The sequence below is a fragment of the Phalaenopsis equestris genome, unplaced genomic scaffold (genome assembly GCF_001263595.1).
Source record: "Phalaenopsis equestris unplaced genomic scaffold, ASM126359v1 Scaffold000053, whole genome shotgun sequence".
In the NCBI taxonomy this organism is placed as follows: domain Eukaryota; kingdom Viridiplantae; phylum Streptophyta; class Magnoliopsida; order Asparagales; family Orchidaceae; genus Phalaenopsis; species Phalaenopsis equestris.
In genome coordinates, this window is record NW_018164495.1 from 1,003,184 (window position 1) to 1,027,954 (window position 24,771).

The window sequence follows — 24,771 nt, forward strand, 5'->3', positions numbered from 1 at the left end:
GGGTTGGATCGGCAGGAAACAAAATTCAACGTGTGGAAGGATCAAGTCCCATTACTTGATGTTTTTACCCACAGAGAAGTAGAAGATTTTTCAAACTGTGATTCATCATCTATATCTTTCTATCTGTTTTGTGTGCACGGTGGGACTATACTGGAGTTTTTTAATAAGCTTACTTTATAAGGTCCCCTAAAATTGACTTAGAAAGTTTACATCCATGTATAAATGATTGTTTAAGGCACACAATTAAGATGAATTATTTCCATGAAGTATAATTTGTAATATATGAAGTGTCAATCATCTTATGGTAATGTATAAATTTATTTTGAAGAGGCGGTCAATTTATTCAATTGGGTCGATGGAAGGCATACAAAATTTATGCTTTAATCAAACCTAAGGTGACTCTACCACATGAAAGGGAGTGTATAGGCTTGTATTTTTCCCTTAGGTTTTTTAGCTTAGTGATATATCTTGCACTGTCTAATAGGCATCTTCATTCTCATATTTGTTTAGGCCAATCGAATTTTTATTGAGCTAAGTAAAGAATTGTCCATGCTAAAATGTTCTGTCATCCCTCCATTATGATATTTCTGCAAAATACTCTTTTTGAGTAAACTCGTAGGAATGCATTATCTATTCTAATAGAATAAGTAGCTATGTGATTTAAGGAAATATTCATATGATTTGTCTTGACAACGAGCCAAAATCTTTTCTATCAGAAGTAGCATTTTTGTATTGAAAGATCTGTTTTACTTTCTAAATCTACTTGATGACCTCGTTTGGATCCATATGATCATCAAAATTTTGTAGATCGATATTTACTTCAAAGCTACTATCTCTTCTCATATACTCAATGTTGATTCAATGTGGTATTGACTCTTCCTTGCTTGAAACATTTTGATGAGAATGATTTTGTTCATCTTCTCTATCCAATTACTCACAGTTGTTGACTTCTTGTGCCATTTTCTTTCATGGTTAAAGAGCTTGTGTTACAATTGCATTATTTCTTTCGTCATATATTTCACGGTAAGGCTTTGAACATCTCGAGGATTTCTCATTGGTGGTATGTTAGATCTCCTCTATCTAGGTTTCCAAGTAAGGTGGATTTTGGATCTAGAGTTGGCCAAAAGTTTAGGTTTAAGTGATGTGAGGGATGATTTTTGGTGAAGGTAGAATGTTAAGTTTTGTGCGTTAGGATTTGGATTTTCGGAATGTAATAGGGTTAAAGGCTTGATACCAAATGATATTGATCTTGGGTTCTTAAAAGGTGTAAGAGGATTAATACATGTGGCGGGGGAATGAATATGATGTCGAAAAGGGTCCACCACCACGTGCACTTTAACAAGATACACTATACCACTTTTGAGAGCAAATATATGACACTTGCAAAGAAAAAAATTGAGGGAAAATCTCAAAATACATAAAAGAATACTCGACCTGTCTAAATAAATTCAAAAGCAATTATATATAATTCCTAAGTAAATTAACCCTAATAATAGTGCTAAATAAGTAAAAGAATTGTATGGGGGCCGGCTCAACCCTTGGTGGGCAGAAGAAGCTGAATCGACCAAAAGAAACCAAACTGAATGGCCTGGATTGGCGAGTACGTGCCCATCTAGGAAGGACTTAAGGGGAAGACATGCTCGTGATTGCGTAATCAGGTATTGAGACATTTTTTATTCGTGAGGCATAAGCCTTAAAATTAAGCAAATTTATTAATAAAAAAATAATGGATAGCACACTAACATCAATGTAAGATAACGGTAAATCAAAATATGTTCATAATAATAAGTATCATATTCTCAATTCAACATGAGCAAGAAGTCTCAAGTCATTAAGATTATAAATTATGAATTTGTAAGTCTTTTCCACTCTCATCACTTAGCGGGTTTTTATTAGAACCATCATTAAAGTGTGTTTTTTTGGTGCATTATCCTTAGTTGTGACTGCAAATGCGAATGATTAAATGAGGCCGTAGCGTGTGACTAAGGGTTGAGGATTTTTTTTATTTTTTATTTTTAGTTTAAGCGTAGAGAAATAATAAAATTGGATTTATTTTGTATATTAAATTTATAAATAAAAAATTTTTAATTACCTAAACCTTAATTTTTTTATGCTTATGCCTCTTAGAAATTGCACAGAGGCACACGCCATTTCAACAAAGGAGTACATCTCATCAGTTCAAGGTGATTGTGGTGCTTTTTTCAAACTTGTGCTGTGGCAGAACTTGAAGTGCGCTCTTATTGTGAAATTTTAAATGATGGAATGAACAAATGCAACATAGATAGAAGTTATGAATCAAGTTCAGTACTCATCTTATGTGAACAAATGTTAGATTAAAAGATGAGCAACATACCATAATTCAAAAACTACGATAGAGAAACAAAGATAAGCATGTGCAAATTTGTGGTTTGGATCCACTCACATTCAAGACACAGAAAATTTAGAACATTCCAGTAAACATCAAAATATATATGGCTACAGTAAATAGACGCCTCTTATGCGATTGATTCGAGAGCACGATAAAACAGCCAGCTGCAGCCTTTTGATACAACTGAGTGATGTAATGAGAAGAACACAGCCGCCTGTTGCAAGAGCTGAGATGGAGAAGTAGGTTTTTGACATTGCTGCACAATTCCTCCTCCTTAACCATTACTGGATAAATGCCCACCCCCTTCTCTTTTTCTTTCTCTTGGTTTTCTCTTTTACAACCTTTCTCCCTCTATATCTTTATTTGACGACACCTTGCAAGGTGAGGCCATCACCTAGTGTGTTAAATGGAGAGGTCACAAACTTAAGTTACAAAGCCCAAATAAATATTTTCCCTCCTAAATACTTAAAAAAATCTCACAGTCCGTTAAAATACCTATTCATATCCCATTCAAATATTTACAATAAAGAGGAGACTGCAAACATATCTTATGGAAATCTGTTTTCTTAGGAAAGTTTGATTTCCTAAATAGAACTGCGGATTGAGGCGGAGAGGATTGAATGCATGAATAGTTTCTTTTAATCATATTACTATATTTCATTTTCATTGCAGATGTATTAAAAATGCTATGCAAATTTGCTCTTGATTTTTTTATTGTTTGTGCTGAAACCGTTGGTCATTTATTGGAAGACGTACATTGAGTATTCTAGGCATTTGTGGTGTTGGTTTGGATCACCTTTTTCTTACGGGCATTTTATTCATAGGCATTCATCTAACACTAGCTTTGTTTTCTGATTTAATTTCCTGAAGCATATATCAAAGGAAGTGGGAACAATTGGAAACAAATCAGGTTGCAAATATTGTGCTGTAAGTGTGTTGGATTTCATTCCATGTGTAACTTTGTCCAAATGTTTTCTCTCAGAATATGTGCTTTCTTTCATGAGCAGAGCAGTTCTTTTGAGTGGTACCCTACTTTAAAATTTAAGATATCCAATAAAGATTTTCAAGGGAGGAAAGGGCTTTCAATTTTGGCAGAAGTAAATGCAAAGTTGCCAAAAAAGTTTCAGAACAGAAGCTTTGGCGAATTATTGCCAAAGGACTTTTGGAATTTTGTTCCCAAGTACCATAAACAGCAATGTCTGAATTCGAACAGCATATTTCTTTCACCTTGGCAGGTAAGACATGTAGCACTATTTCGAAAATGTGTATTTCTAAAGTATATTTATGCATACAAACAGGTTGACCTATAAATAATTATCTTTATGTCAGCCGGATATTCATTTGCTAGTAACTGCTTTGTCAGCTTTTTAAATATTCAAGATGATCATGCTTTTTGACGGTTATCATATTTAATTTCGTTATTTCCGTTGCTCTTGCTAGTATGCCTTTTACTTCACTAATAGTGAACAATCATTGCAAAAGTAAAGGAAAATATGATCTTCTTTTGAAAGATATTAAATAAAATTAACATACAGTTTTGCTGAAAACAAAAAGAAAAATTCATATAGATATAATCTATTATATGATGCAAAATTAATTAAGGGATAGTTATTGTTGTGGTAAAGTAATGATGATGATATGATAATGTATCATACTTACATGCAACTTAACTAGTAAATTACTAATATCGTATAACATGTTAATTATACTTATTATTTTTTAGTCTTTTTTGTATTGTATTGATATTAAGAAAAATATACTTAGTAATTGTTTGATATTCTATGTGTTTAGGAATATATTTTGCGTTAATAGGACTTTCAATAACAAGTTAAGTCATGTTTGATCATGTAATTTTATTTACGGTGAAGATGCTTGCCCTCCATATTATGCTATTTATATAAGTTTTGATATGGTTTTTGGCTTTTTTGTTATAAAGCTAAAGCTATATAATCTATTTTAAAACTTTTGGATTACTTGAAGGAATTTATTTATGTTTTACTAGCATTTCATGAACTATGAATCTCATAATAATATACATCCTACCGTAGCTTAGACCTACCTAAACCAGCCTTAAGTCAATTAATCTTCCTGTGAACATTTAAATGATATAAGGTATGAGTAGACGATGCAAAATTAATGGAAAAATGGAAAATGGACTAGATCACTCAAATCATTTAAATATTGACTGATTGGCGGTTTATTATTCTCCCATGTATGAGGAATTGATGTTGTCATGTGTCTTGTTTAACAAAATTTTTATCACATTTTTCCTTCATAGGAGCCTCGTTGATTGATGAGCCTGCTCAAGGTTGAATGGGCTATTAAAAATTCAATCTAGATTTGCTCGCGATCATAAAAAATGAAAATTCTTGGATCAATATTAAGTAGATCATCACTTTATCTATTTCAATTTTGAGCCCATTTTAGCTAACCCTTTTTTTTGTGATTTATCTCAAAAATAAGTAGAGCTTATATTTGAAGCTTTGGCCGTAAAATTAATCATTTATTATCATTTTTAATTTCTAAAAAACTTTAGCTTGTTAGTGATCAAACACAACAATAACAATAATAAGCCTTTATCCCCTAAGTGGGGTCGACAACCTTTTTGTACAATGAAGTCTTTTTAAGTCTACCTCTATCTCTCTTAGCATAAGTCAAATCTAAAACTTATAGGGTCATCAGATGATTGAAACTATCAAAGGCGACTCTCTAATTTGTCTGCCATTGATCTACTTTAATTCTTTCAAGGATATATTTGTTTCGTATTTTGTCACTTAGTGTAAAAGTACTCATCCACTTCATTATTCTCAACTGAACATGAACTACAACAACAAACAACAAACAACAACAAGAAGCACCCATTCTCTTCTCAACAACACAACTTAATTTTATGCTTCTTTTTTAGAGGCCAACATTTTGCGTCATAATGCATTGCAGGTGTCACCATCCTTATATAAAAATTTCCTTTTATGTCTAAGTGATTCTTTTCAATCACACAGTAAGGCCCAATGCATCTTCCTATTCAACCCAATCAATTTGAATTCTACTATTAACATCCTCATCTTTTTTACCATCACTTTAAACAATAGACCTAGAGATGTATAAAACATTCACTTCTTTTAATGTCTTGATCTACTATTACTAAAATCGTATTCCATGTATACAGTTTTAGGTCAACTCAAATGAAAGCCTTTAAACTCAATCAACCTCCATAATTTGAAGTTTTTCCTGAACTTTCTTTCTAGCCTTATCCACAAGAACGATAACATTAGCTAAAAACATTCACGAAGCTACATTCTCCTATAAATGTTCAGTAAGAGCATCCAAGATATGAGCTTAAAGCCGATCTCTGATGTAATCCAACTAAAAAAAAAAAAAACTCTGTCAATCCTCCTGGTGTTCGAACACAAGTAATAACTCAGGTATACATATCTTTAACGACTTAAATTTAAGAATATCAACACATTTCTTTTCTATATTTTTTCAAAATTTCTCTATTGGAACTTTATCATAAGTTTTTTTTTAGAATCAATAGAAATCATATGTTAATTCTCCTTATTCTCTCTATAGTTTTTCATTAAAATTTATAGCTTACGTACTTGATTTTCCGACATGAATACAAAATAATTTTGAGAAATATTCGTATGACCTTGTAGCCCATTTTTCAATTACTCTCCTGTAACCTTAATGCATGATCGATTCTTAATTTTTCTATAATTTGCACTCATGTGCTCCTTTATTCTTAAAAATATTAATCAAGGCTATTTCTCCACCAATTGGATATATTTTTATTTTTTTAAAATAATATTAAAAACTTTAATAAGCCAACAAATTCTTAAATATCCTAAAGATTTACACAGTTTTATTGTAATTTTATCAGTTTCTACTGCTTTAAGCTTCATCAACTTTTGTTTTACCTTCTACGACGGTGGAAATAAAAAAAATGTTATTAATTAAGATATTAAGATTATAAAAATCAATTATATTTTCACAATCTTCTTTGAAAAGTTTATCAAAATATTATTCCCACCTATGTTGAATATCCTCATTTAAGAAAAATATTTTTCGATTTACATCTTTAATACATTTTATCTAGAATCAATTTTTTAGTTTTCTTGCCTCTTTACTTACAATTTTATACATACAACTTTCATCGCATTTACTATCTAATATATTTTATGGATCATTAAAAATAAAATTCTTTATATCACAAATTATGCTCTCAAACTCCCTACAAATCATTATATTTCTTTTTCAATTCTTAGTTTTTCATACTCATTATTATTTAACTATAAACTATTTTTACCCATATGAGTTTTTCTTTTTGATTCTCTAAGCTAATCTTTTATAATTTGCTTAATAGTACTCGTTATTTTTTCTCATAGTGTTAGACTTTGTTTGGGATCACTTTTTGTTTTCTGTTTATGTTTTTATTTTCAGTCTGTTTTGTTTTTGTTTTCTATCTTTAGAAAACATGTTTGATACTATTGTGATTTTTTATATTTTTAAATATATAAAATATAAAATATGTTTGGTTGGGTATTTTCTGTTTCTTAAAAAAAAAAAATACTTTTCAAATAATTAGTTAAAAATACTTGGCAGTCACCTAAATTTCACATTTTTCATTTAGGCAACTGTACTATTTCTTATCTCACAAAAAGTATTACTAATTCTAACTATGTAAATGTTTCAAAACCCAAAGTATAAAACCTCATTGAAAACAAGTTATTTATAATATATTATATCTTGTTTATGTAGAAATTATAATAACTACTAGCATGTTAATTAATTTAATTGTTTAACATGTTAGATAATTTTTTTTTGTGAATTATTGAAACTAATTAATCAATTATTTTATTAAGTTAAGGTTTCGTTAAATTGCAGTTTTAATTTATTTGAAATTTTAATAAGTTTATTAAAATTTTATGAATTAATCAAAATTTCAATTAATTTAATTAAATAATTAAATAATTATTATTTTAATTAAGTTGTTTAATATTTTATTTAATTATTTGTATATTTAATGTTGCGTTTAAATAATTTAAGGTTTTAATTTTATTATTATTAACTTGATTAAATGATTAATTTTTTATTTGAATTATTATGGGTTTAACTGACTATATTTGGGTTTAATTGATTAATGTTTTATTTAATTATTTGATGAATTATTATGGGTTTTTAAGTTAATTAAGTAGATTTAATCTTAAATTTAGTAATTATGAGTTAATTAAATTTGTTGATTTAATTAAAGGATTATTAGTTTAATTAAGTATTTTATTACTTGGTTGAATTTATTAATGAGTTAATTTCTTAATGATTTAATTAGATGATTATAAGTAATTTTTATAGATTCATTAATTTATTAATGAGTTAATTAAGCAATTTCAGGAGAATTAGTGGATTAATAACTTAATTTATTTATGTTAATTTCAGCCAATAATGATTGAGCTAACTTAAGGTTTTAGGGCATAGCTTCGAAAAAAATGTAGAGAACACTGCAACCTACAGTTGCAGTACAAAACTCTAGAAGCACTAGCAATCTATGAGCTCATATTTATTGAAAGTTGAAAATCCAAACATAAAACTAGGTTGCCTTAATAGTACAACAATAAAGCTATATGAAAAATTAACTAATAAAATGACAAAAAATACATAGATAAAAAATTATATAACTAGGAGGTCTCAAAAGAAAAGTAACTAACGAATAATTTGTCATTATAAGAAGACATAAGATCTTAAAAAAAAGCGATTTTGGTTTCCTTTAAACAACTAATATGGAACTCTTATATTTCACAAAAGTATATCAACACAAAGTCCCTCCAGAAGAACCCAAATAGTCACATGACTAAAAAAGAAGGGATCTTAGTTGCCTTGATATCGATCTCATATATGTCAAAATCTATAGCAATATATATGTCATCCACAAGAAGCTATAAGGTTATACATCTCATCTTAGACCTCCAAACAAAAAAAATAAAAAAAAACACAAAAAGAGCTTATATTACATCACGATTGCCTAGGAGGCCATTTAAATGGGATAAAATAAATGCTGAAAGAAAGAAAAAAAAAAAGATTGCAATAGTTAATATAATATTTCACATAAATATTGTTGTATAAAAAGTCAATATTAAGAGATTAATCATATTTGCTCATACAATATCATATAAACTTCACACATAAACTAATGCATCGTTGCTATTGCAATAGAGTAATATATTCAACTTCCTCTCCATCATGCGTATCCATCTTGCGTACAAGCATCATTTATATTATAATCATTTGGTAATATTAACTCTCCCAAGCGACATTCATTTGCTTGTGCAAGAACTGTTGACTGATTTTTGTCAATATCAAAATTAGTGTCAGATGATGTAGGATACCAACGAATATAATTGTGGAGAACCGTTGATTCAGTCGCAATCTTCACCTGCTTTCTGAATGAATATACAGACATTTCTCGAAGAATCATTCATTTCTTTTTCCTGATCCTAAATGTTTTCTCAATGACAGCTCGGAAAGAAGAATGTTGCTTTTTAAACATTCTTCCTCGAATAGCTTAGCTAGCCCACTCAAAATGTGGGAGGCGACATCGCATGTCAAGAAATGACTTAAGAAGCCCATATTGTAGAGGATAACCAACATCAACCACATAATTTTTTTTACTAAGTATAAAATATATTGTCACACACATTAACATATAATCAATGAATTTTACTTTTTCATGTTTACTAAATTTGAGGCGGCATAGGAAAATTATGACTATTTAACATAACAAAACAAAAAATTCAACTATTATGTGCATTGTCTTCTCCTCCAATCATTATGAATGTGAAACAAATGTTGAAATCGCATGCATCCATAACATTCTATGTAGATGAGCTGACACCTTTTGATAAACACCATATTTTCATTTCCAGATACCTGTGCTTCAATATATGTTCCGTCGATAGCACCAATGCAATCTTATAATATGTTTGCTTTGATTGAGTATATTTAACATATTATGAAGTACTATAATGAAGTATACATTAAAATATGACATGTATCAAGGATCATTTAAAATTTCTTTGGCCGTACTCTTAAATATAGATTCCTCTGATGTAATATTTTTGGATGATAAGCTAACCAAAGCATCCAAAATAATTGGGAAATACCTGCTAATGGTTTCCAATGGATGCTATAATCGTTCCATGGCAGACCTGACTGACTTATTTTGTGATAAAATATAGAGGGTTATCGCTAAAACATCTTTTGAAGTCATTCTGAAGGATCCATTGAGGCCATGATTTCAATATAGTTCCTTCAGTATATCTAATAAAACTTCTTGGGGCATACGAAATATTTGAATTCTAATATGATGACCTGTAAGTAACACACTAATTTTTTTGGCCCCTATGTACGACGATGTCATGCAAGGTGTACACACAATATATTAATTATAGTACTCATTTGTTAAGCATATGTCTGCTGCAATTATTCTTTTCTGATGCAATCTTTCACTGTTATTCATAATTTATCTAAACAATAATTCAATAGCAATATAATAATGAAATCACATCAAATAAATATATCTCATAGTGTAGATATAACAATGAGTAAATGTAGAGAATACATCAAAACAATTCATGATAGTGATGACATAAAAAAATATTACATTCAATCATTATGATTGTTGTAAAAAAAACTTATGTAATCTAGCCTATTCGATCCAAACACATAAAAATTCTTTTTTTGATCTTCCAACAATACATACAAAATATAGAGAAAATTTTTCATAAATTTTGGGTGTTTCTTGTAGTATTTTCATAGCTGATGAACCATAAGCTATTGGTTCAACTGAAGTGTTAAGGCTCGATGGGCTTACTAGTTTGTGCAAAAATTAGTTCAGAAATCTTATTTTTGTGAGAATACTGTTTTCTATAATTGAACGCGAAGGCGGTTGAAGTTTTCTATAATTGGACCCATCTTTCTTCTTCATTTCCTCCTTAGGACGGGAAGGCGGTTGATGTTTTCTAAAACTAGACCCAACATGTTCGGTGACGGTTTGTATAGATCCTTCACTTGAGTCAGCTATGTGCTAAGAACCTACACGTTCAAATATATCAACACTCGATCTTTGACTCAAGCTTCAAGCATGATCACCGGTGGCAACGACCCCACTGAATATTTTATCTAGATTCTTTTCAAACTCTGGATTAATGCCACTAAGTTAATTTTTTTTTTTGTGTTTGCTGCAACCTATAAGTGACAACAAAATAAGAAATATTAATTTATAACTTTGCTTAACATAACAATGTGAAATTTTCTAATTGAAAAATTTAGTTTCACTTCTAATCTTTCTTTCCTTCTGATGTATCAATAGTACACTGTGTGATTCTAACTAAGAATATGGCTGCAAACGAGCCGAGCTTGAGCGAGCTCAGGCTAGGCTCGTGTTCGGCTCGTTCGAAATAGCTCGTGTTCGAAATCGGCTCGTGTTCGAAATTGGCTCGTGAAACAGTGTGTTCGTGTTCAACTCGATTTAAATATTCGTGTGTTTGACTCGAAATTGGCTCGAAATTGGCTCGTTAAAATTATATTGAAAAAAATAGATATAAAGTGTGAGATTCAAACCTGGACCAACTATATACAAAATAAAAGGATTAACCACATTACCACATGAGATGTTATGATTTAAACTTAGATATAAATATATATAATATATTATTATATAAATAATATATGTAATATATTATTATATAAATAATTATATAATTTTTTTTTTATTTCAAGCTAAAACGAGCCGAACACGAGCGAACGAAGAACTGTTCGTGTTCGACTCGTTTATAATTCGAGCTTTAAAAACTTGTTCGTGTTCGACTCGTTTTTTTAACGAACGAGCCGAACATGAGCTGTTCGCGAACAACGAGCTTTTTTGACAGCCCTAACTAAGATCAGTAGCTTCTCGCTTTAATTCTTTCCACAATTTCCAAGCCTTTTTTAATTGATCTTACTTATTCTTTAGTTGCATCCTATCATTCTCACGTCAAATATTTTCTTTAACTTTATAATGATGTTCTGCCACCCCTTTTGTTGAAAAATATTGTCGGTCTATTACTCAACTCAAATTCTTTTAAACATAAATCACAAAATATTATCTTTATCTCTCTCACATTACAGATACACCACCGTCTCGTCTTGCCCATTTGAAACACTAATTTTGACGGGAGCAAAATAAAAATAAGTTACAATACATAAACAAAATAAAAATAAATAAATTGATATAGCATATATTGATTACTTGTCAAATTTATTTAAAATAATTTAGCATATGTATTGATTACTACCCCAGAAAAAATACTAACATATTCAACTACCATGAACCAACCCCTCATTCTTATAATGTAAGCACATAAAAAATTAATCCCCACAAAATTAATCAACATATATGCTATATGAAATGACAAAGAGGGAAAGACCGAAGAGAGAAATTAAGCCCCACAAAAATACTCAACATAGAAATTAATATTTGAGTGTCAACTATGTAGTTTCTATGTAGTTTCTACTTTCTGCTGATATAATAAGATAAACTATGAAGTCCAATGTTGTGTGTAAAAACCTGAACACTTTTGATTTCTTTGAGAAATCTCTAAAAGATTAACCTCTGACCCTAAACATTGTTTCAGAAGAGGATGGACACAATGTCACTATTCAAAGATAATAACAACAAAAGAATAAGGCATAGGTTAATTCACATGAGCAAGTTTGCCAAAACAATTAAATTGTGAATTCACATGATGATGGACACAATGCACCATTCTGCTATACCTAAAAGCTAAACATTGAATTCACAGATTGATGCAAACCTTAGACCACACTCCCAACATGAAGTGATGCCGGAGGAGAAAGCCCAAACCACAAAATCAACTATTTCTTAATAGGGAAATAAGGTTACTACACACACAAACTAAAAATAACGTCATCAAAACATTAAACGACACAAACAAACACCTCAAAAGTGTATTCCAATGGCGGTGAAGGTTAGTTGTGTAGATCGGGATGGTTGGCAAGGGTGGTGGCAGCAAAGGAGTGTTGATGGCAGCGAGGAGAAGATGCAGTATTGCGAGGACAAAAAGTATGAAGAGTTGTATGTAGTCGGCGGTAGGAGGATTGTTGGTTAGAAGGTGTTGGACAATAAGGGCAGCGATGGGGAAGACCTGAGACAGCAAGGTAATTGCTGTAGGGTTGCCGGCGGGATGCTAGGAGGGACTTGAAAGGGTTGGAAGTAGGTTGCTACAGCAAAAAGGAGGGTCGACAGTGCAGAGGAAGTTGTTTGGGTGGCTGACAATCAAGGGAAGTGGAGGAGAAGAAGTCGGGAAGATGAAAGAGGGAGATACAATCTTCGCGTTGGAGTAGGATACAACTGGAGCATCACGACCTCCTCAGATACAATTCTACGAAAGGGAGGAGTTTCCACACAAGAAATCTGAAATCTAACACAACAAAAAGTACTTCCAAAAACTTAAAATAACAACTAAATAGGCTCTTACATGAAGAAAGGAAAGAGGTAAAAAAATGAAACTCTCACACAAAAGGAGGGGGTGGGGCGGCCAAAAATATTCAGAAATTAATCATAAAAATACAACCAAATGAAGAATATGTTTAAAAGGAAAGAGGAGAGGGAAATAGAGGGCGGGAGCGACACTTCCAAGGGGACTCGAAGAGGAGAATGTCACGGGATCGGGAGTATTAATCTCGCTTCAAGGAGTGGACGCAAGGACTGGTCAAACCGACCCCTGTCTCGCTCGGTCCAGCCAACCTAAATGTAGGCCGACTTAGCTGCTGTGATTCGTAACGGGAAGGAGAGCCGCGTTAGTTGCAGGAAGGGGGAGTGTCCCATGTCATAAAGTCACATAACATGAAGCTCCGACATACAATGCTCTGTGTAAAGACAACAACAGTTATGCTAGCATAAATTTGTGTCACCATAATGCCACCACAACCCAACACCAATGAACCTCAACAGAATAAATAACAAAGAGGTATATTGTGCGTTTGAGAAAGTAGAGAGGTATTCAAAGGGAACAACAACAGAAGCATAACTTCTCCCAAAAAATAAACCAACACAAATTGAGAACACCAAATTTATAAACTAGCATTATTTAAATTTGCAATAACTTCAAAAAGCATAACTTCTCCCAAAGAACAAACCAATAACAACAGAGAACACCAAATCCATATCAATATGGAGAAATGCAAAGCATATGAGATATCATAAAAAGTCACATATGGATATCTATCGAGAGTTTCAAATCAATAAAAAAATGTATGAAAAATTTTAAGGCTGAAAGCTCCAAGCCAATGCAAAAAAAAATGCTATAACTAAGTCATAAAAAATCTCACAACCGAAAGTCACATATGAATATCATATTACAAAATCATAGAAATCAACGCAAGATCAATCAGAGCGGAGGGAGGAGTTCGAAGATCGAAGATACCTTAAGATCGACTGGGGTAGAGATAAGAAGAGCGATGATCGAAGGTATCAATGTGAAAATGCGGGCATAGCAGGAGAGAAGAGCTCGAGTTATGTCGGAGAGCTTTGCTCGAAGAGCATAGTGTAACGAGGGAAGCGGGGAGGGGGGAATGTGAATAATATCTTTTCGAAGGTACGTGAATCGCGTATGTTAACTTGCAACGAGATATACAGTGCAAAACATACCGCATTTAACGAAACACCGCAAAAAATGATTTATTCAAACAATGAAAACAACGGTGACGAGTTGTGCTGCTGTCTCAAACAGCCAATTAGAGTTTTTAAAAGAGAACTTAGAGGTTTATCATTCTTCCTTTATCATTTAGGATTTTTGAAGGGTTTTGTAGCATCATACTTTTGTCGAGGTCACACGACAGTCTAAGATGCCCAACATGACAACAACACACACATATTGAAAGAATCAATAACTGAAAATGAATGATTGAATAATATAAAAAAATTCTATATTATGTGATAAATTCTTGAGTGATTGAAGCCTCTATATTGTTATACTAAAAGCAAATAGCAAAGTATTAGTATAAAGGGTACATGGAAGGGGAAGTTGGGCACGAGTTGGTAAGGGTTTGCGTAGAAACATGGTTCCAAAACGGGCATACAAATCAATTATATAAAATAGCATGTGCTAGAGCGCATAGGTTAGTGTATCATATTTTGTGCCCTATTTACATGACACTGTATGAGAAAGCAGTATAACATCTATTTTATCATTGATGTTTATGGACTTGCTCTTTTATTCCTCATAGTGTTTGTCTTCATGATTAATATTAACATGTTTACTTGCGGTATTTATGGGCTATTAATAAAAGCAATGACTGCAGCTTTGATGTATTGTTTACAATTTTGAAACTACTTTATATAAGCGTTAAATCCGTGCTAAGATTTTGATGGTGATTCTTAAATATTTTAGAATAGGCATAACCCACTATTTATTAATGATGCCTACACAAATTGTCTTTATTTATCGTTAATTATGCTATTTTTTCCCCGCTATTTCCATGCATATTCTTGCTCTGTGCACTTGGATTTTTTTTCTGTTTTAGTGATTAGATTTGCTTCATCGAATTTGATTAATTATTAGCAATGTTGTTGTTTTGTTAAATAATTTTTTTATTGTTCAATTTACAAAGCCATCATCTTATTATGAGTCATATTGCTTCATTCATTAGTTAGAAAGATGGAAAAAATATCAAAATTATGCCAATCACTTAAAAGGGTTTTTGAATATTATTCCTTATGCTTAGCTTTCATGCACGTCAAAACAACATCATGTTTTATTTATATGACATTGACAATATTTTTTGTATTAGAATTTTTTATCCTATATTATTAAACTAATAAATAATTATTAATGGTTTTTAATATTTTTTTGGTTATTTTTTAAAATAGAGCTCTACACGCTATGGCTGTGCGAGTCCTTTGCACTATGTGGTAGAGTGAGAATTAAGAACCCTGGAAGATCTTTTAGGAGTGACATAATCGTCGAAGCTTACTTGTTTGCATTCAAACCTTCCTCAGCATATGCTTAGGAGTTTTAGAATTTTTAATAGGACTGTTAAGGTAATAATACCATATTTTCTTGGGTTAAATAAGAAAATTTTTTTTCGTCTTTTGTATTTTATATTAACACAAAAAAGCACTCAGGAATTCACCCAAACAAAATATATATCCCACATTTTAAAAGGAAATCACATACTTTTTTTTAATCAAAATTAGCCTTTTATTTGGCTAACAACTTAATGCTAACTCATGTATTTACTATTTTTTTATATTGTGTTATTTTAACTTTATATATATGTATATATATATATATATATATATATCTGTATGTGTGTGTGTGTTTCATTCCGGCTAATTTATTTTTATTTTTAGTAAATCACATCTAGTTTCAAACTTTAAATTCAATATATATTTATACTTTTATTTCATAATAGTACAAGTAAATTAGTCATGTTTTTAAGTACTTTTTTTTTTATTTTATTTTAATGCTATATAATTTTATGTTTTATCTATTTGCAATTTTTTTTGCATTATTTTGTTTAAAATTAACTTATTCATCAAACCCATATCCCCTTCTTTACATAAGTACATATAAAATTTTTTAAACAAAATGTCATTAGTAAATCTTCCAAATAAGAACAATTATTCCTTATATAAGTTTTAATAATTTATTATTATGTAAATTGTGATAAAATATTTTTCTTATGTTAAATGATGATTTTAAAAGACATAATTTTAAAAATTAATAAATTTTAAATAAATTTATAAACATAATAACTATAAATTATAATTATTACTCTTTTTGAAAAAATTATACATATTTTTTAAAAAAATGATAAATTTTAAGGTATGTGCATTTGGGTAGGGGTGTAAATGAGCGGGCCCGTGTTCAGCTCTTAAAAAAGTAGCACCGTTCGTGTTCGACTAATTTATTTTTCGAGCACAAAATGTCATTAGTAAATTTTCCAAATAAGAACAATTATTCCTTATATAAGTTTTAATAATTTATTATTATGTAAATTGTCCTAAAATATTTTTCTTATGTGTGTTCGGCTCGTTTATTTTTCGAGCATAAAATGTCATTAGTAAATCTTCCAAATAAGAACAATTATTCCTTATATAAGTTTTAATAATTTATTATTATGTAAATTGTGATAAAATATTTTTCTTATGTTAAATGGTGATTTTAAACAACATGATTTTAAAAAATAATAAATTTTAAATAAATTTATAAACTTAATAACTATAAATTATAATTATTACTCTTTTTGAAGAATTTATACATATTTTTTAAAATATGAGAAATTTTAAGGTACGTGCATTTGGGTAGGGGTGTAAACGAGCCAAACGCGAGCGAGCCTGGGGCCTCAGCTCGTTTTCAGCTCTTTAAAAAAGTATTATTGTTCGGCTCGTTTATATTTCGAGCACAAACACTTGCTCCTGTTTGGCTCGTTTGCTTAGAAAACTGAACATGAGCCGTTTTAAAAACCCTAATCAAACAACTGTAAGATGTTAACAGTTGAGAGATGAGATTTAAATTTTATTATTCATTTTAAAATAACATTCAAATATAAATTAATATGTTTTTATTCTATTTTTGTAATTAATAATTTTAATTGAATATAATTCTTTGTACTCTTGTAGTCAATTTAATTATTTCAAGCCGAAACATGTCGAACACAAACAAACAAATATTTGTTCGTATTTGACTCATTTACATATCGAGCGCAAAAAAATTGTTCGTGTTGGGCTCGTTTACTTAGCGAACGAATCAAACACAAATTATTCGCGAACAACGAGCCTTTTTTGACAGCCCTACATTTGGGGCGTACATGAATTTTAAGAGATTATATTTCACGTGTACGAACACTTTTGCCATTTCATTCAATTGGACCATACATACATTGTTATTTTTTTCATCTAAAATGGTCAATACATTATATGCTATAAAACGAAAAGTACAATTTGTTATTTCTTTGTTCCATTTTCTTATAGTCTTTTTCTATGAGGGTTAGGGGATGGATGATAATAGTTATGTTGTTCATCCATTCTGTTTTACTCTTGCTTGTATTTTGTTATCTCATTGGGTAGATAATGGCATGGTTAGTTTAAAGCTTCATTTTTTATTCCTAATTATATTCTAAAAAAGCATGGAGTGGCCTTTTGATTATATCCTTCTTGTGGATAAGACTAGAGAAAGAGTTCAGGAGAAACTTGAATTATGGAGGTCAACTTTTGAGTCTAATGGCTTTCATTTGAGTATATCTAAAGCTTAATATATGGAATGTAATTTTAGTGGTAAGTTTAGTAGCATTGTCGTAGCAATGGGTCATTAGAATAAGTGATTGTTTTAGATATCTCAGGTTTGTTGTTCAAAGAGATGGTGATATAGACGGGGATGCTATTAGTAGAATTCAAGTTGGATAGTTGAAGTGGAGGAATGCATTAGGCCTATTGTGTGATAGAAAAACACTTCTTAAACTTAAAGGAAAATTTTATAAGATGGCGGTGAGAACTACAACACTTTTGGCTCAGAATGTCGGTATGTAAAAGAGAAGCATAAATCTAAGTGTTTTTGAGATGAGAATGCTCAACTGGATGAGTGGTTTTATACTCAAAGAAAAAATGCAAAACGAATAATCTATTAAAGTGATGGAGTAGCTCCAGTGGCAAAAAAATTAGAGAGAGTCGCCTTAATTGGTTTTGTAATATTAAATGTCCACCATCTCATGCCCCAATTAGGAGGGTAAATGTTTTAGATTTGACTTATGTTAAAAAAGATAGAGGTATGTACCTAAATAGACTTGGGCATGTTGTATGAACAACAATAACAAAACCTTAATCCCACTACGTGTTGTATGAACAATGATTTTAATTTATTAGATTTAAATAAAAGTATGACCTTTAAAAGGACACAAGGGAGAAAAATGATTCAATTAGCTACCTCACTTAGTGGGATAAAGTCTTGTTGTCGTTGTTGTGGTGGAGGAATGCAATCACTGCTAGAGTTTTAACATGAATGCTTTTTAATTTTGCGATGTGCCTTTCGAATGTCTCTAAAAGGCCAAAATTGATTTCATATTTTACTATATTTAAACAGGTATTATTAGCCGATTGCTTTGATACTATCTATTCTAAAAGTGGTTAATGAGATATTTCTGATGAAATAGTTCCTTTATACTAAATCAAGCATCAATGATAAGGACGATTATGCGGACCATACTTATCTCATTGTTCAGTTCCAGCCCCCAGTGTCCTTGCTGGACACCTTATAGGTACACAAGCACACAAGTACCCAAGTGCACAAGTTTGAGATAAACTATGTGAATCATGTGGGTTCACAATATTTATCTAGTCAATCATAATTGTGGAGTTCACCTCCCTTTATTCATATAATAATTGAGCTGAATTGCTGTGTGATGTTATGTTAAACGAACTCGACTGTAAAGGCCTCAGCTACTTATACTTCCTATGAATTGATTGATTGACCACTATGCAGTTGTTTCTATATCATTCTTCATGATGAATGAATGTAATTTCTTTTAGTTCTTTGAGTTTAAAATAATTCCTCATTCAATGGGGTTAGTTTATCTAATTGTAATGTCACCGTTTTTTTTTTTGTTCCCGTCTGAAATGCTATTTTTCTACCTAAAAGCATGTTTGGCCGTTTCATAAAACAAGTAAATCTAAATATTTTTACCTTATGCCTATCTTTTCTTTGTATTTCTAGGTATTTAGTTTACTGAAACAACTTGATCGAGATTTCATCAATCAGTTTGTTTCTAGGAGGGAATTGCTATTTTTATCTTGTCTACCTGTTACTCCTAATTCCCATAGAATTGTGGAAGTAACACATGCATTAACTGATGGATCAAGGATTAGTTTTGTAAGTTATTCTCACTCTCTTAGTAATCTTGCTGTGTTCTCATGGCTTAATCTTAATATCTTTTATATGATCTCTTGCTGCATATTGCAATGGAGAAGGATGATCGAACAAAAATTTATAAAAGAATGGCTGATTTGGGCAAAAAGCTTGATGGTGTTCTGCAGCATCCTCAGTTTAGAGCTTTAACATCCTCCTTCATAACTGATAGAGTTCGAGAATGCTTTGTGTCTTCCAAGGCAAGGGCATTACTATCCTTAAGCATTATTGAATTAATTCTTTAACCATTAATTGTATACTTATAGTACTACAAGCCATTGCTCCAAATGAACTTTATCTTTTTTACTGTGTTTAAATGGTTTAAATATTTTTTTTTGCTGCTTTGATTACTCAATTTCTTCCATAAAATTACTTTTAAATGCTCATGAACCCAAAAGTTCCAGCCACAGGATCATGCTTATTGATTGTGTTATTTTCTTGAAAAGTTGTATTTTGCATTCTATTTCAAATATCAGGAGTACATAATCAATACAACCATGCATGCACAGGTTGAGATCTATCCTACTTAATAGGAAGAAAAGAGAGCATATAATTCATGTACATGTTTTAACAAATAATGGGCTGCCATGTTGTGTAGTTTTGGAACTTTGGAACAAAATGAAGAGCACCTGTTTAAATTGGGTGAGAAAAGCTATGTATGGATTGTCCTGTGGTCTGGAGCTCCACACCATATTCTGTCAGCCATACACCGTTTGTCTCGCTTAATAATGATCTTCTTAATATCAAACTTCCAAGGCTCTAAAATGTCTTTGATGGTAAATGCTGGCCGCCAATTTAAACATCCCAGAGCTCTAAATACTTCCCTGCCGCAACTAAGCAGTCCCCAAATTCATCCTGTATGATTACTACCATTCCGGCTTGGTGGGAAGTTAGAAGCCCTCATCCACATTTGCCTTAATCCAACCAACAAGAGTGGAAGAGAGACAGCGCCGAGGGCCAATTATTGTCCCTAAGCTACGGCTGATTGTGTTGTTCTTTGTGAAGAAGGTTTCTTCACTTTTTAAATTTGATTGAATTTTATCATGTCTTGATGGATATACAATAATTCTGCTCAAACAGATGCATTTTCCTTGCATAATTTTTTATATGGCATGCTAACAGTAGCATGGAGGTGCAGTAACTGCACTAAACCTGCTAAACTGTATATGTTTGCAATTAGCAATCCTCTCGAACATACATTTGGTTAGACACTAAATGCTTTTTTTGGAGATATTTAGAGCATGAAGTTTGGGTTGCCATTCTAAGCATGCTTTAGTGATGACCAGTCATCTATCAACTTGATTCTAAAGTAAAAAATAGTTTTCGAACTTTTCCTTTACATCATGCTTTTCCCTGCTTTAACCGGTAGAATTCCCACATTTGCACTCTTATTTCCTTGCAACAGCATGTGTGGATAGCTGCTGAAGCTTTTTATTTGATTCATTTCTTCTGTGGATTCTATTTCTTCTATGCTTTCTTAAAGTTATGCGCTTGTCCTTCTAGCTTGCCTACATGGTTGAAGACTTAGCTCGTTTTTAACTCTGTCAACCTCCATATGCATCTCAAGCATGTGCCTTAGCATGCATCCCATACGTAATTGCTGGAAACACATTCTAGGACATGCGGCAATTATTCTGATGTTTTTTTTAATCTTTGTTACAGTTAAGATCCCGTGCATTATTATCTGGAGATTCTCCTTCCAGTGTATCTGGAATGAAGTGGCTTAAGGAAGTAGTTCTCAGCAAGAGAACAGATTATGCGTTCCGCATGACAATGGTCGGTGATCCAAAGCTAAGGTTAGATGAAGTTGGAATTCCATCTGACATCGCTAGAAGTCTTTTTGTCACTGAGTTTGTCACCAAATTCAATTTGGAAAAGCTGAGAACCAGCCAAAGAATTCGTCTGTGGAAAGATCAGAGGTTAATCTTTAATCATAAATCAAATGAACTTCAGCTTGGTGATAGAATTGAAAGACCTTTGGCGGATGGCGATGTTGTTCTAGTAAACAGACCTCCATCAGTGCATCAGCATTCTTTGATTGCACTATCAGTCAGAATTCTTCCAACTGATTCAGTTGTTTCGATAAATCCATTAATTTGTTCTCCTTTGCTTGGCGATTTTGATGGAGACTGTCTACATGGCTATGTTCCGCAATCTATCCATTGCAGAATAGAGCTTCAGGAGCTTGTCAGTTTGGATTCTCAACTATTAAATGGACTGGATGGTCGAAACCTATTATCGCTTACTCATGACAGCTTAACTGCAGCATATTTTTTAACTTCTAAGGATGCTTTCCTTAACAAGTTTGAGATTCAACAATTAGAAATGTTATGCCATCACCAATCGCCTGTGCCTGCAATTGTAACTGGTCCAAATCCAAAGAGTGCTCTCTGGACTGGACATCAGTTACTAAACATGCTTTTTCCTCCTTTGGTGGATCTTTATGAATCTTCTAGGACTCTTCGGCATTTTAAGGGTGAACTTCTGTTTGAACCACAATTCTTGTGCTGGTTGCAGAATAAACCTAACAGTATTTATTACTGGATGTCCACAAATTATGGAAAGAAAGCCCTTGACTATCTCTTTTCTGCTCAAGAAGTTCTTTGTGAGTACTTGACAATGAGAGGTTTTACTGTGTCTTTGGGTGATATTTACCTCACCACAGATTCTTATACTAGAATGAAGATGATTGACGAGGTGAACTTCGGTTTGCAAGAAGCAGCAGACTCATGTAGGGCCAGAGAGCATTTTTTGAACAAGTTTGACGGTTCTTTAAACTCTATTGATGATGTAGAAGACACTTTCCTTTCTCTAAAGCTCCAAAAGTTGAAATCATCTAGAACACGGCTAATTCAAGAATCTATTGCTGCATTTAAAAACATATTCTGTGATATTCAATATGCCATACTTAATTATGTAGGGAATAATAGCTCAATGTTGGCGATGATAAATGCTGGAAGCAAGGGTAGTTTGCTGAAGTTAGTTCAACAAGGTGCATGCCTGGGAATGCAATTTTCAGCTAGTGAAATACCATTCAACATACCCAGGGTTCTTTCATGTGAACATTGGAACCAACAGAAGAAACTCCATCAGCATAGAGTACTTGATGATGCCGAAGGTGGAAGCATTCAGAAACATTTTGCTGTAATTAAATCTTCTTTGCTTGATGGTCTGAACCCATTAGAATGTTTTTTCCATGCTTTATCTGGTCGTGCGAATCTCTTCAGTGAAAATGCTCAACTTCCAGGAACTTTGAGCAGGAAACTTATGTTTTACATGCGGGATTTGTATGTTGCCTATGATGGAAGTGTGAGGAATGTTTATGGAGAGGAAATTGTTCAGTTTTGCTATAATTTTCCTGAAAATGGCAAGTTTTGCAAAATCTCATCTGAAAGAGAAGTTTCGAGAAGCGTTCCCGGTGGTCAACCTGTTGGCTCAATGGCTTCTTGTTCCTTATCAGAGACAGCATACGGAGCCTTGGAATGCCCAGTGAATCCATTTTGTCCATCCCCATTATTGAATTTTAAGGTCCGACTCTCCCTAATCTCTTTTCCACTTGCTTAACTAAACATGTTAGCAATCCTAAATTGAGGACATTTAATTGGATTCTTACATTTAAAGTGGGAAATTTTTTTATGTTTTGCAGGACTGATGCTTGGTCCTTGTTTTGCAAGTGGATTGCATTTGTAGTGTATTCAATGAAATAACTCAAAAATATTTTCAATATACTATATTTATTTTACTTTGTATTATTTTTACGATGCGTAACATTTTTCACAAAACAAATAGCTTCTAACTTCTTCCATTGCAAAATTACAGAATGTTGCGTATCATTGCTGAAGTGTTAACTACCATCTACCTCTATCCTATTTTTGAAATCTAGTTTATGAATTTCTTATTAATTGATTTGTTTCATTGCCTGAGGAGTGGAGGAAGAGTATTTTGATCCCCATTTTTAAGAATAAAGGGGATGCACAAGAGTGTGCAAATTATAGAGGAATTAAGTTGATGTGTCATACTTTAAAATTATGGGAGAGGGTAATTGAACATAGGTTAAGATGCATCACGAAAATTTCTCATAATCAATTTGGATTTATGCCTGGCAGGTCTACTATGGAAGCTATACATTTATTGAGAGGTTTGATGGAGAAGTTCAGAGATAATAAGGAGAATCTACATTTGATTTTTATTGATTTAGAAAAAGCTTACGATAAGGTTCCAAGAGATATCCTTTGGAAAGTTCTCGAGAAGAAATGTGTTGATATGACTTATATTCAAGTCATTAAAGATATGTATACTAGAGCTGTTACTTGTGTTCAAACTGAAGGAGGATTGACAAAATATTTTCCTATTTCTGTTGGATTACATCAGGGATCGGCTTTAAGCCAAGGAGGATTGACAAAATATTTTCCTATTTCTGTTGGTTTACATCAGGGATCGACTTTAAGCCCATATCTTTTTGCTTTAGTTATGGATGGTCTTACTGGACATCTACAAGAGGATGTACCTTGGTGTATGCTTTTTGCTGATGATATTCTTCTTGTGGATAAAACGAGAGAAAAAGCCCAGGAAAAACTTGAATTATGGAGGTCTACATTGGAGTCTAAAGGCCTTCGTTTAAGTAGAACTAAAACTGAATACATGGAATGTAATTTTAGTAGTAATAGCTCTAGTGACAGAAGTGTGACTTTGGGTGATCAAATTATTAAAAGGTGTGAACGATTTAGATATCTTGGGTCCGTTGTTCAAAGTGATGATAATATAGATGGGGATGTTAATAGTAGAATTCAAGTTGGTTGGTTGAAGTGGAGGAATGCTTCGGGCCTTTTGTGTGATAGAAAAGTACCGCTAAGACTGAAAGGAAAATTTTATAAGATGGTGGTGAGACCTGCAATGCTCTATGGCGCTGAATGTTGGCCTTTAAAAGAGAAGCATAATAATAAGTTAAGTGTTGCCGAGATGAGAATGATTAGGTGGATGAGTGGCTTTACACTTAGAGACAAAATGCGGAATGAATATATTCGTGATAGGGTTGGTGTAGCTCCTGTGACAGACAAAATTAGAGAAAGTCGTCTTAGATGGTTTGGTCATATTAAACGTCGACCATTAGATGATCCGATTAGGAGAGTAGATGTTTTAAATTCGACTTGTGTTAAGAAAAACAGAGGTAGACCTAGGAAGACTTGGGCTTATTGTATTAAAAATGATTTTAATTTACTAGAACTAAATGAAAATATGATACTAAATAGGACGCAATGGAGAAAAAGGATTCATGTAGCCGACCCCACATAGTGGGATTAAGGCTTTGTTGTTGTTGTTGTTGTTGTATACTTGTGGAAACCTGAGAAGTTTCAGTTAGTTTTCCTAGTATGGAGAATGGATTGTCCGGCTATACAAGATCTATGAGAGATTTAATTGGAGAATAATTTGGAAACCTCTTGGCTTGTG

The 24,771-nt window shown here is 32.1% G+C and overlaps 1 protein-coding gene across 6 annotated transcripts in view; it reads left to right on the plus strand.

Moving 5' to 3' along the window:
* The window catches only part of LOC110019152 (DNA-directed RNA polymerase IV subunit 1), an 87,119-nt gene that overhangs the window by 5,889 nt on the left and 56,459 nt on the right, over positions 1–24,771 (plus strand). For all 6 annotated transcript variants that reach the window (XM_020716727.1, XM_020716728.1, XM_020716729.1 and 3 more), the window contains 5 exons: positions 3,239–3,295; positions 3,376–3,603; positions 19,132–19,287; positions 19,386–19,523; positions 20,986–22,851. In XM_020716727.1, the coding sequence (XP_020572386.1) occupies positions 3,239–3,295; positions 3,376–3,603; positions 19,132–19,287; positions 19,386–19,523; positions 20,986–22,851 (2,445 nt within the window). The remainder of the gene's footprint in view (positions 1–3,238; positions 3,296–3,375; positions 3,604–19,131; positions 19,288–19,385; positions 19,524–20,985; positions 22,852–24,771) is intronic.